The 17,257-nt window shown below is 33.4% G+C and overlaps 1 protein-coding gene across 1 annotated transcript in view; it reads left to right on the forward strand.

The window, feature by feature from the left end:
• Nucleotides 1–9,966: 9,966 nt before the first annotated feature.
• Nucleotides 9,967–17,257, forward strand: part of LOC111398094 — a 12,842-nt gene continuing 5,551 nt past the window's right edge. Inside the window, exons 1-2 of the mRNA XM_023025049.1 lie at nucleotides 9,967–10,567; nucleotides 10,735–10,750. Of these exons, the coding sequence (XP_022880817.1) occupies nucleotides 9,967–10,567; nucleotides 10,735–10,750 (617 nt within the window). The remainder of the gene's footprint in view (nucleotides 10,568–10,734; nucleotides 10,751–17,257) is intronic.

Raw genomic sequence — 17,257 nt, forward strand, 5'->3', positions numbered from 1 at the left:
AACATCTTATGTATGCAAAGGTGACATAGAGGCACGTGAAAGTAGTCTTCTTCTGATCCTCCTGGGCTATAAGAACCTGATACCCATCCAAAAAGCGGTAGTGTAAATGTCCAACCAACCTCTTGGACAACTTATCAATAAATGGCAACATGAAGTGATCTTTATGAATATCATTATTCAATTTTTGATAATCTATACACACTCACCATCCACTGATTGTCCTTGCCTGCTGTAGATTTCCATCTTTAGAACAACCTGAATTGGACTCATCCAATCATTGTTAAGAGATATGATACATAATCCTTGCATCAAGGAGCTTGTGAACCTCAGCCTAAACCACGTCCTTTATGTTGGGATTTAATCTGCATTGATTTCCTCTGATGGCTTGAACTCTTCCAAAAGTACCATGTGCGTGCAAAACGAAGGGTTAATACTTTATGACTTTGGTTAAACACCCAATAGTTTTTTTATTATCACAAAGAACTCTCAATTGTTTTTCATCATCCACTTAACAAAGAAATAATTACTACTAAAGTGGAAGACTCTCCCATGTATGGGTATTGAAAACGTGATGGTAATTGCTTGAGCTCAAATGTCAGAGATTTTTAAATTGATGCAAGGGCTTTGTATGTCCCTTACCAAGGTCTTCAAATTGAGAGTCTGCAAACTGTTCAATCTTAGCAATATCAATTTTTATTTTTTATTGAGAACTCATAATATGTCGCCATACAATCTTAAGGGTGCTCTAGCTCTATCAATCATATCAATTCAGAAAGAGCTATTTAATTAAGCTGAATTAATAGCACTAAAGACGGTAAATGTCAAATGTTCATCATTTAACCTCAAAATTTATTGCCCCTTCTGAACACTAATCAAAGTACAACAAGTGATAAGGAATGGTCGACCTAAAATCAATGGTACATCTCCATCTTCTTCCATATCAAGGATCACAAAATCAACAGAAAATATGAATTTGTTTTGCCAGTATGTCTTCGATAATTCCTCTCGAGTATAAGTGATAAGCCAACTAGAAAGAGAGGGCCTTTTTTTTGCCTCTCCCAAAAATTGTTTCTTGAAAACGATAACGGTACCAAGTTATGCTTGCACCCTTATTACACAAAACCTTATTAAAAGTGAAATCACGGATAGTTCAAAGAACTCTGAAACCCCCTGAATCTTTAGGTTTAGGAGCCAGCTTGTCTCGTAAGATTGTGCTGCACTCATTAATCGACATTGAAGTTCCTTGATCATCCAAATTTCTTTTCTTTGTAAGTATCTTTTTCATGAACTTCCAGCAGGTAGGCATATGTGCTAATATATCTGCAAACGATATGTTGATTTTTAGCTTCTTGAAGACCTCCAAGAATTTTGCATACTCTTTATCCAACTTGTTCTTTTGTAGTCTCTTTGAAAATGGTATCAGTGGCACGTATACTCTGGCAAGAGCAATTTCCTTAACATTTGGAGGTACCCTTTTTCTTTTTTTCCAATTGCTAATTACCTATAGAAGGTACCTGTTTATTTGTAGCAACTGATCTCTCTCTCTCCCCCCCCCCTCTTGGTGATTGACCCTCTACAAGCAGAGTCAACGGTAGAAAATATTAGACCTTGAGCAATTTATGCAAATCATATTGTAGATATTGTCAAAGCATCCCTTTGTATCTCCCCCACACCTCATAATAGCATTTTGAATCATAGAAAATGTATTAATTTGGTCCCTCTTGCTGGCAATCAACTTCTATGGGAAGAATTTACTTTAGATTTTATGCCATAAATCATTCCACGTGTTGATGCTATTGGGTGGGAATGTATCCAACAACTCCGTAGCTGAGTCCCTCAATATATATGGAAATAGGTCTTCAGTCTAGTATTACTGTAGTTCAAGAGTGAATAAGGAAGTTCCTCAATCGGATTGCATCACTCAAAATGCTTGGATATTCATCAGTCCCACAAATATCCAAAAATTTCAAGATCTGAGTGTGGATTGTCGATTGGCCTCTCAAAGAATTGCAGGACATTTTGGAACACGTTGATCACATTTATCCTCAAATGAAAGTTTGGCTACCTGAAATTTGGATATACTATGCTCGATTTGAATATTTATCACCGAAGGAAACCATGTATTCTCCAGTGATTTTTTTGTTCTCATTAACCACAATGACAACCAAATTTGTTATGTTATCATTAACCAAAGCCCAAACATTATTTATTATGTTTTCTGCCATTACTTTTTGCTGTTTTTGATGTGCATCTATCTACTTTCTTCATCTCAGCCCAAATGTTGGATTTTCGGATCAAATGGATTAAGATGATCGTATCTCGAACTTTCCATACAAGACATCTATAATTTTATAGACAAAGACTAAAAACTAAAATGAATTATTAATCATTCATATTATAGCTTAATTAACTAAACTAACTAAATCCTTTGGTCCCCAACAATTACATTAAAAACTTGATCTCTAAAATTTCGCAAGTGCATAGTGTCATAGTCATGTAAAAAGTTGTGAATAGAGTATCACTCCATTGAGGACTAGTATTTAATGTAATTCTAACNCAAGTGCATAGTGTCATAGTCATGTAAAAAGTTGTGAATAGAGTATCACTCCATTGAGGACTAGTATTTAATGTAATTCTAACAGTCGCGGAAATCCTCGAGAAATCTTGATCCGGGCTCAGTTTCATCAACCAAATGAACACCAACCGAGCTTTACTCGACCCACAACTCCCACTTGTTTGCCACAAGTCTTTACCCCCACAAAGGAGACATTTGCTGATTGGTTTGCAACTACAACGGAAGAGAAATAGAGTAGCAATTAGATCCCCAAGGAAGAAGAGCCAAAGGGAGGCCAAGACTCACGTTTTTCTCTCTTTTCTCACAAAACCAACACACCACAAAACAGCTAGGGATGAATGTATATATAATGAGCTAGTTTAGGTTAACCAATGGGCCAAAAGGTAATTGGGCAAACAGTCCAAATAACCAATATATCATCCAAATGCAAAGCCACAACTTGGGCCATCCAAATGTTTTGGACCACAAGCAACATTAACTCAATTAAGTTGCTTCAAATGATCCCGAGTTGTTTTTGGGTCGAGTCATCACTAAGGTGTCAATAAAATTTATCCAACATGGGTTTAACATCATCGCCCAGATTTATTGGCTATCAAAAAACCCAACACTAACTAATAAATTTTCTAATCAAATAGCTAATCATGATTGTTGGTTTTTACAACTAATTATCCAAATTAATCTAAGTAACAACTAAGAAGCATTTATAAACCAAGTTAAAAGCAAGAACTAGGACTTCGAATCCCCCTTTATTAATCCATTTTGACAAAACTTAAATCAGTGATAACATATGTTAATTCTTGATGATTAATATTCCTGTTTTGTTCAGTAATCTTTCTCGAGTAAAATTAAATATATCCTCACACTGAACCTTTACATATTTCTATAAAAGATGAGAACATGTGCATTAAAATACAATAACATCCAATTTAAATGTGCAAGGCATATCAATATGTCTCTATTCCTTATCGGACTGTACAATGATTGTTAGAATGTGTTATATTAATTATTCCTTGTCACGAAGGGAATAAAGATCACATATCAATTACATTTGTAGCTATAAGTTATAATTACCTAAAACCTATACCAGTCATCCAAGATAAACAAACATTAAATGTCAAGGTATTGTAACTTTGTTCCGAAACTTCACAATTCTTTATTTTTCAACCTTCTTATGCCAATTTTCAATTCTTTTCATTAATAGCAATCGAAACTGGATCTTTTCTTACAGCAATCAACATTTAACAAAAATAAGTATAATTCCATCAATTTCTTCAAATTTCCTCTTTTGACCATCCAAATATGTATGGAAATCACACTTATCATTAAGCTACATCAATCATCTCAAAATTTACAAACTTAACTCATATTGGAAAAGTAACAAGAACTACAAGAGATTAAGAAATACAATACATAATTGAGGAAACTAAAGATAAAATCAAAGATAACCCTTAGAAACCAGATTTTCAGAGTAAAAGCTATCTTTGAGTTCCTTCCTTGATTCAATTTCTCGAATTTTTCTTCGAGGTTTTCTCTTGTTCTTTCCCCTCTTTTTAATCCTCCAAAGGTGTTAAAGAATTTCCTCCGTTGATTCTCTGAAATTTTGCTTTTATACTCTCCCCTTGTAGCCAGAGTGTTAAAATTTCCCGAAGTGACATCCGAGTTCGTGCATAAGAAAATTCCTGAAATTTCCCCAGTTTTGACAGCTGCCAGAATCTTGGTCCCTTCTTCTTTGTGCCATATCTTCTTTTCAAGAATCTTGTTGACCCTGTTTTGCATCCTTTAGATCCTCAAGCCTCCTCCCGCAGTCATCATAAAACTCTTGATTTTCACGTCATACTTTCATCTCTTGATCCTCGACTCCTCATTCTCCATTAAAGCACAAATCCATTTCCAAAAATCACAAAAACAATGAAAAGTAAATATAAAAAGGAGGAATAAACTAACAATTGTATATTAATTTACTGACTACGAATAAGTGGCTATCATCTATTTAGCTCTTTATTAGCTATCCTTTTTTCATTTTTTTACTATGATTTGTTTTGTCAAGTTTTTCATTCGGATTTAGTTATATGAACTATTATGTTTTTTGTTGCTTTTGATGAAATTAATGCAAGTAATTTAAAAATTTCTGCACTATCTTCAGATTTAAGAAGGCCCTTTAGTTTTGAAATCAAACTTCAGATGTTGTTGTATAAATTGTTGTGTTTTGTGTTGTGTTGTTTCTTGGTTGAAAGCTGCCTATACACGTGCGACTGTCTTAAGTTTTCTATGATAAACATACCTTTTGTTTTCTATAATTACCTTTCAAATGGATGTGAGCAACTTCAAAGCATTTAAACCACTACTAAAAAACAACTTTTCACCTATGGAAAATTGAAACGGATTATCCGTTGGTAAAAGTAATTCACTTTTAGTTACGATAATTAGCAACGAATTTTTCGTTGGTAAAAATGATATCTCTTTATCAACCGATATTCCGTGCCTAATGTAATCGTTTAACATTTGGATCTTTCTCCGACGGAAATTCCGTAGGTGATGTACCGAATATTACCAATGGATTGTATCCGTTGATAAATAGAAACGGGTTATCCGTTGGTAAAAGTAATTCACTTTTAGCTACAATAATCAGCAACGAATTTTTCGTTGATAAAGATGATATCTCTTTACCAATGGATATTCAATGCCTAATCTAACCGTTTAACATTTTGATCTTTTACCTACGAATATTCCATTGGTAATTAGAAACGGATTATCCGTTAGTAAAAATGATATCTCTTTACCAACGGATATTCCGTGCCTAATATAACCGTTTAACATTTTGATCTTTCAGCAACAGATATTTTGTTGGTAAAAATAATTCACTTATCCCACATCGAAAGTTTACAACAATATCTTTGTAGTTCTCCTCTAAAAATTTGTGGTCCAATAAGGAGTTAAACAATATTTTGGTCTTTCAATTCAGTTGGCTAAAAATAAAAAAATATTATAATTAGTAAATAAATAATAATAATAATAATAATAATAATAATAATAATAATAATAATAATAATAATAATAATAATAAATAACTTTTTTACTATACGGTTATTTACAACATTGATTTTTGCTAATTGTGATGATAGACATTTACCAACGAAAAGTCGGTTGGTATTGGTTAAGACTTTTACCAACGAAAACTCCGTTGGTAAAAAACTCACACTTTACCAACGAAAAATTCTTTGGTAAAATGTTTATTCTTTACCTACGGCATGATCTGTTGATAACTATCAGCGACCCTCAAATTATCAACGAATTTGTGGTTGCAAATATTTCGTTAGTGAAGATTATTAGCAACGGATATTGAGGCTTTAGAAACGGAAAATCCGTTCGTGAAACTCCGTTTTTTAGTAGTGAACTTAATCAATCAAAAATTTATTAAAATCAATCCCTGTAGAGCAATAGTCCTTAAATTAGTCTGTAATATTAATTTTTCGAGTTTCTCTTACATATTATAAACAAGCTTGATATTTTATTCATTGTACCCTACAAAGAACTACATGATTTTTTTCTAAGAACTTTTTTGGATATTTCAATAGTCTTGAACTTTTTGTTCTATAATTGTTGATATGGTCTAATGGACACGTCTGTATGAAACGTATATTAAGGTTTTTCACTCTATCTTTTTCATTTTTTTAAGCCAAAAAACCATCAAGGCATTGGCTTTTTTTATTTAGATTATGCCAAAGTCTTAGAATTTATTGCAATTCACCTATACAGATAATTAGTTGACATGCAGATATATAAATATAGTTGCCAATCAGATAAAATTAATGATGGTTAACAAAATGTCAAGCAACTAGCTTATTTAAGACCGTGTATTCCGAAATAGTACAATTTATTGTACATCGCCACACAAAATTTCTTTCACTTAAAGAGGCGATCAAGAGAAAAAAATATTTTTAACTTCTATACATGCTACTTAGTATAAATTTTAAATCAACAATTAATTATTTTAAGTAATTTCAATAATTAAATATACGATACTCAAATTTAATCATTTCGCGTTTAAGCGATTTCTAAAGTCTCTTCAATCATTAAAACTAGTTTTTCTTTCATTTTACTTAATTTCATAGTTTATTATATTTAACTCCTTCAATAAAATTGAATTTAATCTAACAATTTAACAACTATAAAATTAAATATAATTTGATAATAAGTAACGTTTTACTTACCTTTCAAAATTGAGGAATTCAAGTTTAATAGTATAAAGCACTTAATTCCTAACATGTTGACAAAATTTTATATTTTTTTCTTTTTCTTCCCCTTTTTTTTCCTTTCTATTTTCTCTCCTCTTTCTCTTTCTTTCTCCTTGTTTCTGTTTCTCTCTGCATATGTTTGTATATGTTTCAAAATGGTTTTGGATTTGTATGAGTTTGGCTAATATATATTACTCCACCTCCTACCAATTTCTCTCTCTCTCTCTCTCTCTCTCTCTCTCTCTCTCTTTGAGGCAGCGCCCAGACGCTATCATCAGTCCCTAGGCGCTATGATTAAACTGAAGCGGCGCCTAGGCGCTGTCTCGTAGCGCTTACGCGCTGCGACTGAGTGTCTAGGGCGCATTTTTTTTTTGGCCGTTTTAAAATCCATAAAAATCCTACTCCTACACAAAATGGAGGGGCATCTATAAATACATATTTCTCATACTTTTGAGAGGTTCTTGATACATTAGAGACAAGATAACAAAAAGGAAGATTCAAAAGAGAAATTCAAAAAGATTAACACCAAGCAATTGAAAATTAGAAGCATTTATTGGAAGGGGAATGAAATATTGGTGCAAGAATTCTACTTTTTTTTCTACATTTTTATTACAAATCCGGTGATGTATTCTAAAATAATTTCTTATTTTTCTTCTTGCATCTTATGTTGTCGAGCAAATAACTAATTAAATCATTTTACCTATAATTTTATTTTTCTTTTACCTAGAACTGTTGGAATTTAATGATTTTCAACTTTTTTCTGTTTGACGTATTCTAAGATAATTTCTTATTTTTCTTCTTGCATCTTATGTTGTCGAGCAAATAACTAATTAAATCATTTTACCTATATGTTTATTTTTCTTTTACCTAGAATTGTTGGAATTTAATGATTTTCAACTTTTTTCTCTTTGACGTATAATCATGAATAGATTTATGACCATGCAATAGACAATGAAGTAAAAAAATATATTTCATTTTCGCCGAATTAATGTCATCGTTATTTCCTCTTTCATGTCGATAAAATGAAAGAATTTTTTTGGGATACAATTATATAAAATGCTATGATGACAGATTGAGATCAGTTGAATGACTATTTATTGTCAAGGCACACAATCTATATTGGGTTTGAATGTCACACAGGACATAAGATACATATTTGGGCTTGGCTTTTGTTGTCCCCGGGAATAAGAATCTCAAAGAAAGGTTATAAAACCACCCTAGGCATCAAATGTGTCTTTTGGAAAGGGAAAAAAAAAGAAAGAAAGAAAAGTTGTAAAAGAAAGTGGATGGGTCGAAAAAGAGTCTATCATGCTCAGAGTAACGGTAGGTTCTTGTGGTGGGGGTTCGACTGGTGGTGAGAACAAACTGACTTATGTAAAGTGGTCATAAGTGCATGTTTGGAAAATAAAAGGTGTTCCTCTAAGCCTCGGGTCGACATATTGTTTAGACAAAAGTGTATCCAACTTTTGGTTCTATATTATAAGTCAAATAACTTCAAATTTCTGGATGGCAATACATAGTTCGGAAATTTGGCATTCCTCCAGCAGTTCACTTATTCATTTTGTGTGTCTTTCACAATGTGATCCCTACCAACACAAAATTGAGATGTTGAAAAGTTCAATACCCATGTAAGAGGGTTTATTCTAGTCAAACTTCAAATTAATAAAGTTGACATCTTCCTTGCAGAGCCAATGTTGTGGCAAGGCCAATGAGGCCTGCGCCTCAAGCTCAAAATTAGAGGGGGCCTATTTTTGGCCTTTTTTTTTAAGAAGTCAAATGAAAATTGAAAAATATATTTTCCATACTCATTGCCCCTCCGGTTTTCCTGTAATAGTGCGACTGCTCCTCCCCCACCTCCGGCCTCAAGCGGCTCCAACTCCAATCGAACGACGACCAAGCGATGGCCTCATTTCCTTAGGCAGCTTCTTCTGTTAATCTGTTCCCTTCGCTCTTTCCTTAGACCCTTTTTCCAACCCTAATACACGGTTGAATTTTGTATTTATGTTGATTTTGGGAAGCCTAATTTATGGATTGCGCCTCGAGCCTCGACAATCACATGATCAGCCCTGCTTCCTTACTCATAAAACATCTAGATAACGTTTTCCACCACCTATAACCAATGAAGATTTTATTCATTCAAAGAGTTTATGACATCTGATTTCGACCTTACCTTGTGAGCGTAACTTTGTCACTTGAATGGAGCTAACACAACTAGTACATTAAATAGAGACAAGTGTTTACTGCTAAGCTATGCCGAATTCACGATGTTCCGCTTATATATTTTCCCTAAGCTAATGAAACTTTAATTTTGTAGCTTGGATCTTCCACAATCATAGCAATTAATATACGTCGACATTCGATTTATATAGCAGTCAAAACCACATGAGAAAGTAATGTTTTTCGAGTTTGGAGCTTACACAGTTATTGTACACAGATTACTCTGTTATCACACGCTGCTCTAATTTTCGAGTAATGCTATTAGTAGTTGTTCATTATGGTAGTCGTCCTATGTGTCATACCCATAACATGTGAATATTTAATGCATTAATATGATGTCATACCCATAACATGTGAATATTTAATGCATTAATATGATAGATTTTTATTGGCTCATGAATCAAATAATCACCAATCATGTATGCCACGATGGGCAATAATTATGTGGTATCTACAAGGGAGATTATCTATTTGCACACACAATTAATGTACATTATGAGATAAATAATAACGTATGGAATTAATTAATGAAAATTTTATGAATCTACTAGTTATTTAGGATACCAAAATTTTAAAGGTTCACATTCATTAAAATTTCTATTAGAGACACCTAAATTAAGAAGAATTTTCAAAATCCATCAAAATGTTACCCAAAAAGTCATTATTTATATATACAAAACTATTATTACAGTGACCTTAATTAGGATTGAAATTTAATTTTCGTATTGATGGCATTCAGATTTTGTCTATTACAGTTACAATTAAAATTGGAAGAACGGCAGAGTATTATACATTTTGAACAGAATTTCGTAAATCAAGAGTTGAAGAAGCCAGCTGGGATCCATAATCCATGATTCCTATAAAAAACCATTTACTTGAAAATAAAATCTCAACTTCATTTCTCATCTTCCTGCTCTTTTATTTTGCTCGTTCTTCACCATGAGTTCATCCAGTCAAGCGTCCTCCAGAAAAGGCAAGGGTCGCCAAAAGGTGGCCATGGAAAAAATTGGAAACGAAAAAAACTTGCAAGTTACTTTTTCCAAACGGCATTCTGGTCTTCTCAAAAAGGCTAGCGAGCTTTGCACTTTGACCGGTGCTGAAGTTGGCATGATTTTTTTCTCGCCTAGTGGAAAGCCTTTTGCATTTGGCCACCCGGATGTGAACACAGTTGCTGATAGATTCCTCACTGGAAATACTCGAGTACTTAACCACTCAGAGAAAGTGGTGCAGGTTTATCGGAGTGAAAAAATTATCCAACAGAACCTGGAACTTACCATAAATGAGGACGTAATAGAAGCTGAAAAAAGGCGTCAAGAAGAACTGGAAGAGAAAAAGAAGGGTAGTCAATATTCGTTCCCGCGCCCTATTGAGGAGCTCAGTTACGAAGAACTTGTTCAGTTGAGGGAGTCTTATGCAAAGTTCATACAGGATGTTGCAGTTGAAACGGAGAAACACAAGTCTGGTTTGGTGAGTCCACATCTTCACGGGACGAAGCCCGACTCTGGGGGAGGAAAGGATTTTTCATTTGCTGCTGGTGCCAGTAGCTCCAAATAACATTGGTTTCTGAAGATCTAAGGGCAGACTCCTGGATTTAAAGTGGCTAGATTTAGTACTTTTTAGCTATATCCTTTTTTTTTTTTTTTCACAGTGCCTTGTTTTTCATTCGGATTTAATTATCTGAACTATTATGTTTTATGTTGTTTTCAGTGAATGCTTGCATAAAGTAATTAGGAATTGTGCTATTTTCAGATTTAGGAATGGACCTTAAGTTTTGAAAGCAATATTCAGATTTTGTTGTCTGAATTGTCATGTTATAAGTCGTTTATTGGTGAAAGCTGCCTACAACATGCGGCTGTCTTAAGATTTCTTTGATATGGTTTTTTATATAAGAAATTTGTTTTCTGTAAAATTATCTTCCTAAAAAGGGGTTCATTCAATGTTGTTAAACTTAATAAACCAGATATGTGGAGATTAATCGTAACAAAATTCTTAATAGACTATCAGTCCTTAAATTAATGTCTAAAATTTTAACATTAAATATCATAAACATGCTTGATATTTTATTCATTTTACCTACAAATACACATGAATTTTCTAATATTTCAATGGCCTTGAACAAGATTTCTATGTTGATGTGATAGAGAAATTCATATTTTTAACTTAACAAGAACCATAGAAGTAAATAATACGAGATTGTCTGTATCTCTCTGTTTGTTTATAATTGTTGATACGGTCTATTGAACATGGCTACACAAAATGTATATTGAGGTTTTTGTTCTACATCTATTTCTTTCTCTTTTGAAGCCAGAAAACCATCAAGGCCTTGGCGGTGATTTTTATTTTAAATTACGCCGACATCTTTGATAATTATAGTTTAGTAGTTTTCCATGCACCAGACATTCTAACATATATTGAATTCATAATTAATTGCAATGCACCTATAATTGCAATATAACTATTAACCGCTGATTGATAGCAATTTTTCACTCCCCAAAAAATCAATTTTTTGACCGTTATTTCATTATTCCAACCATCATTTTTTATTTCTTTATTCACAGGTGAGACCCACTTTTCTTTCTAACGGTCAAAAAATCAATTCTCATAATCACTACCGAACAAGTCCTAAATCCACGTTATTAGCAAACATATATATGAAATTGATCTCCTAAGCACACAAGGCACACTATTTACCTACAACTGTAATCAATTTTGGGATCCACCAATATCTCTCACCACCTATTTAATGTGTCATGTGATACAGGGTTGGAATGAAAAGATTGATAATGAAAAGAGAACAAGGGATAAAATGGCTCACGACCCAAGTTATAAATACCTAAGAGATACCACCCGAAGGAATTAAATAAGGTATACATGGCTAAGGAAACTCATAACTCTTGAAATCGACCAAAGTGATCCCATGTTAAAAAGGAGTGATAGACACCTCTCAAATGACTTAATTCATATATTCTAACTCAATTATTTTAAGACTTACAATTATGTTGTGAATTGGAATAACCCTCCAAGCACGGGCAAGAGTAATCTTTAAATGTTTTCAAGATCAAGTTAAATGAACATGCATAAATTTTAAATGACAAAATCGTTCATTCATCATTCACGTACATTAAAGTCATTCTTGGGTGGATTAGGCAGCTGGACAATTTGGAGTAAAACAAAAATAACTTCTCATAGAAATGTCCAAATTGAGATTTTAAAATGTTCTAGAATCCTTACTTAATTGCCTTTCCAGAAAATATTATATGAATGGAAAATATGTTTTCAACATTCTCTTGAAAGTTACCCAAAAATCTGCCCCTTGGAATTCAACTCCCTATTGAAAACATCTTGATTTCTCTTTGTTCAAGTGTTGTAATTAATGACAGTACTCAGAGCTTTGGTTATCATGGTTGGTTGCAGTTGTCTTCGTGGTGGAAACATTGACGCATGCCATCTTGAGAAAGAGATGTTCATGATATCGAAAATGAAGAATTGAGAAGACAAGTACTTCAGCAATGGTTGGCTCTATTTGAGCTCTTTCAAAATAATAATGGTGACAAAAATTCGGAGAAAGAACATGTAAGTGAAGAATAAGAAATCAATTTCGTAATGAAAGTCAAAACCATAGTGATGACTCTTCTTATCATCTTGATTGTGACTTCAACATTAGAGGGGACATTCCTTTAGTTTGAAGGAAGAATGCCACCAGGTAAATATCATGATTGGCTTTATATTACTGAAAGACATTTTGATTATAACGATGTGCAAAATTAGTTACTTTATAATTAAGAAAACAAGCCTCTTTATGGTGGGAGAATCTCGAAAGGCGAAAAAATTCATCAGTAATCACAACACTTGAACATAGAGAAGTCAAGATTCTTTCAATAGGGAGTTGATTTCCAATAGGCAGATTTTGGGGTAAATGTCAACAGAATTCTGAGAAGTTCAAAACATATTTTCCATTCATATAATATATAGCTGGAAAGGTAATTAAGTAAGGATTCTATTACATTTTAAAGATCTCAATATTTAAATTTTGATGAGATGTTATTGTTGTTTTACTACAGATTGTTCACTTGCCTAATCCGCACGAGAATACAAGGAGTTTTCATCTTTTCAAGGTTCCTAGAAGACTTAAATTAATGTATGTGAATGATGAATGAACAACTTCATCATTTAGAATTCAAGTGTGTTCAACCATACATTCTTTCAATAGTCAATAGACTAATTTTATCCATAAACTTAAAATATTTCCCTAGTTTTTAACCACCCATTCACCAAAAAAATACTACTACATAACTTGTTTTTTGCAAGATGGAGCTGAAACACACTCTTAATTTGATCTTGAGAACATATAATGATTGCTTTGGTAATTGGCAAATAGGGGGATTTCTTATAAGCCTTGAGGTCCACATATTCTGCAGAGAAAAATACACTCAATTCTGGATTGCTCGGCCTAAAAACTTCAAATTTCTGGATGGTGGCACAATGTTGGAAATCAGGTACCCCCGCCGGGCGGTTTGCATATTTATTTTGTGTCTTTCACAAAGCAATCCCTACCAACTCAAAATTTTGATGAACATTTGAGAACAGGGTGTCACTGGCGGACCCACAGTGGGTCCTAGTGGGACACTTGACCCACCATTTTTTTTCCTTTTCTTTTAAGTGAAATCAGATTTGAAGCAAAAGATCTCCCGCCCGGAAAATCTGAAAATTTTGAATGAAGTTTTAATTTTTTTTAGAGATTCATTTATCAAAAGTTATATGCCTCAATTTTCGGGAAATCATTTCTTTTTTATGATTTCTTTTGTATTTTCTTATGAAATGAAATTAGGGATCTAATTTCTATCTTGTTTTGATGATTTTATGGTAATGAATTCTTGTTGTGATTTTTTGTCTTTGTTTGAATTGAAATGCATTTGATAATTTAACATTCATAATTGCTGTTATTTTTGTATTTTTCACTTAAATTAATTATGATGGAAAAATAATTTCAACGTAAATATGCTCTCTCTTTTTTTTTTTTTTTTTTAATGATCACAATGTTAATGAAATGAATATTCAAAATAAAAGTGATGAAAAATGAGGCTGAAGATAAAAAGGATGACAAACATAGTGGTATTTGCATAAACGTAAATCTGTATTTTTTTGCAAGTTTAATTGTGCCCCACTAATTTAAAATGTCTTCGTCCGCCACTGCAGGGTGTATTCAAGTCAAACGTTAAATAAAACAAATTTGTCATTTTCCTTACACGCTAAACAAATTAGTTGTCCACCACCTATGATTGATGAACATTTGAACATTTCAAAGAATTCATGGTATCCGATTTACATTGTCTCCCTTACCTTGTGAGCATAACTTCGTTTTTCAAGTTACATCAAATAAAGACAGTTGTGTTGTGTAGGACCGAATTCCACAGTCAAGCAGTGCAAAATCGGGCTCAGTTTACCAAAAACATTGACACCATTTCTTGAGACAACTCCAATACAACCCTATGCCGCCACCGGTCCGGTTGCTATGGATTGGGAAGAAGAAGGCCAAGAAAATACCCACAATATATCAACCACAAAGGTCACACAGAGAGGGGGGAAGAAGAGGCCGAGAGAGAGAAGCTCACAAAGAGGGGGTTTTTCACTCTAATGGAGGCCGAGAGAGTGAGGGGAATATATGCCAAGAATATTGTCCAAAAAAGGTAAGTTACAATTAGGGCTAAGTGGTGGATCAAGGCTCGACTCAAATAATTGGGCCTCAACAATAATAATATAGCCTTCCAAGGAATGGTGCGGGAACCGTGAGCAACACTATAAAATAGGTTGCTTCGAACGGTTCATAAGAAAATGGATTGTATTGTCTCGTTAATTGTGTCGATGTGCTAATCAATCATTAGGCCGAGGCCGATTGATAATAAACAATCGTGGTTACATCATCGCCCGGGGAGGTCGTTTGACAACAAAATTGCCTAACAACCTCCACCTTGGTGTCAAAGGACCTGCAAAGAAAATTGTTTCCCATTAGTGACACCTCTAATAGAAAAACAATAAAATTGGAAATCATTTACCTGTACCAATGTTTAGAAGTTCCTTGCAACTCCTAAACTTTGCCAGTGGCAGTACCTTCGTCCCCATATCAGATGGGTTATAGTGGGTATGAACTTTCTCAAGTCTTACCACCTCTTGAGATACTATATCTCTAATGAAGTGGAGTCTTACATCAATGTGCTTAGTGCGCTCGTGAAAAACAGGTTTTTTACATAAATGTATGGATGACTGACTATCGGAATACACTACCACATAATCATTCAGAACACATAATTCATGAAGTAGACCTCTAAGCCATAGAGCTTCTTTAATAGCTTCAGTGGTGGCAATATATTCTGATTCTGTAGTGGATAGTGCAACAATATGTTGTAACTGTGATTTCCAACTTACACATGAATTAGATAAGGTAAACACGTAAGATGAAGTAGATTTCCTACCATCCCTATCACCCGCATAGTCAGCATCTACAAAACCTTTTAATTTTATGCCTTCTCTATTAGCACTAAACTTTAAGCCTACGTTACTAGTACCCTTCAAGTACTTTAACAGCCACTTTAGCGCTTCCCAATGTTCAGATCTCGGATTAGCCATATATCTACTCAGAGTACTAACAGCAAAACCTAAATCAGGTCTAGTGCAAACCATCAAGTACATTATGGAACCAATCACATTTGAGTAAGGTACTCTACTCATGTATTCAACTTCACGCTCATTGCAAGGGGATTGTTCCTTAGATAGAAGCCAAAACGGAGTTAAGATCATCATAAGTAGAGATGTCACGTTTAACGAAAAAGAAATACCGTGTATTAAAGGGAAAACTGAACCCGAAAGTGAAGTAGAATCGGGTGAAGAGAGAGACCAATTTAAGGTGGAGTTAGGAAAACTCAGTCCACCTGCCCCCCTTTTCGTCTTTGCTAAGAATCATTTCAATAATTATCACTTTTTCTCTGCTTTTTATTGAAATTGCTTCTTTGCATTTCTTCAATATTTTAACACTGTCTTCATTGTTCCAATCATGCAATATCCACTCTTTTTGTTGAATATAGAATTTATATAAGTAAATGTGTATTACCTCGAACAAGTTAAACTTTTAAATAATATAATTCAACATAATATTGGACCGTGCCAAAGAATATTAAATTAACATGTTCTATGATGTAATTGTCAAGTTAATAAGTTAAGTAGCTTCTTCCATGCAGTCGAATAATGCAACTTTTAGTGGAACTAGTCAACGTTGAATGTACGTTGTACCTTATCATAAAATACTTTATAAGTGTTGTAAAAGTAATATTTGAATATGCATAAATATTAATTAATTTAGAATTAATATCAAAGAATATATATGTAACAATGAATCTTACATCATTTATTTAATTTTAAATTAAGTAAAACAGGATTTTAATTAGCATACATGGACGTGAATAATAAGATGCATTATTGAATGTGAATGTTAATTAATTAAAAATTAATAATAGGGGATTCATACATTAATGAAAGCACAAATGTGAATGAATTTGTCAAATGTACATGTACATTGATAATAACTAAATGATTCGATAAATTAAATACATAATGAAAAATGAAAAAAAAAGTATTATTGAAATAATTGAATCGTACTTTTAATAAGAAAAAATGACCTATACAAATTCTATCTTTATGGTGGTGGAAAGAGTGAAAAAATATCGAATTTCGATATCTTCTAGATTGTATATTTAGCCGTTCAAACTCAAATAGAACTCTCTCTCCCCCCTCTAGTAACTGTGGAGGTAAGTGCTAACATTCCTCTTTATTAGTAACAACTTTCTATCAATTGACCTGGTACAATTGAATGCAAAGCTCCTTTTTTATGTTACTATTGCATGTAGTTTTCTTCCTCATAGTGTTCTTCTGTCACTATTTCGTTACTATTTTCAACTTCGGGTTCCTGAGTTTGAGTCTCCACCTCATTTGAGACAGTAGGGACAGGTGGACTGAGTTTTCCTAACTCCACCTTAAATTGGTCTCTCTCTTCACCCGATTCTACTTCACTTTCGGGTTCAGTTTTCCCTTTAATACACGGCATTTCTTTTTCGTTAAACGTGACATCTCTACTTATGATGATCTTAACTCCGTTTTGGCTTCTATCCCATAATCTATAACCCTTAACACCTTCGGGGTATCCTAAGAAAACACACTTCCTAGCTCTAGGTTCCAACTT

The sequence above is a fragment of the Olea europaea genome, chromosome 7 (genome assembly GCF_002742605.1).
Source record: "Olea europaea var. sylvestris chromosome 7, O_europaea_v1, whole genome shotgun sequence".
Taxonomy (NCBI): Eukaryota; Viridiplantae; Streptophyta; class Magnoliopsida; order Lamiales; family Oleaceae; genus Olea; species Olea europaea.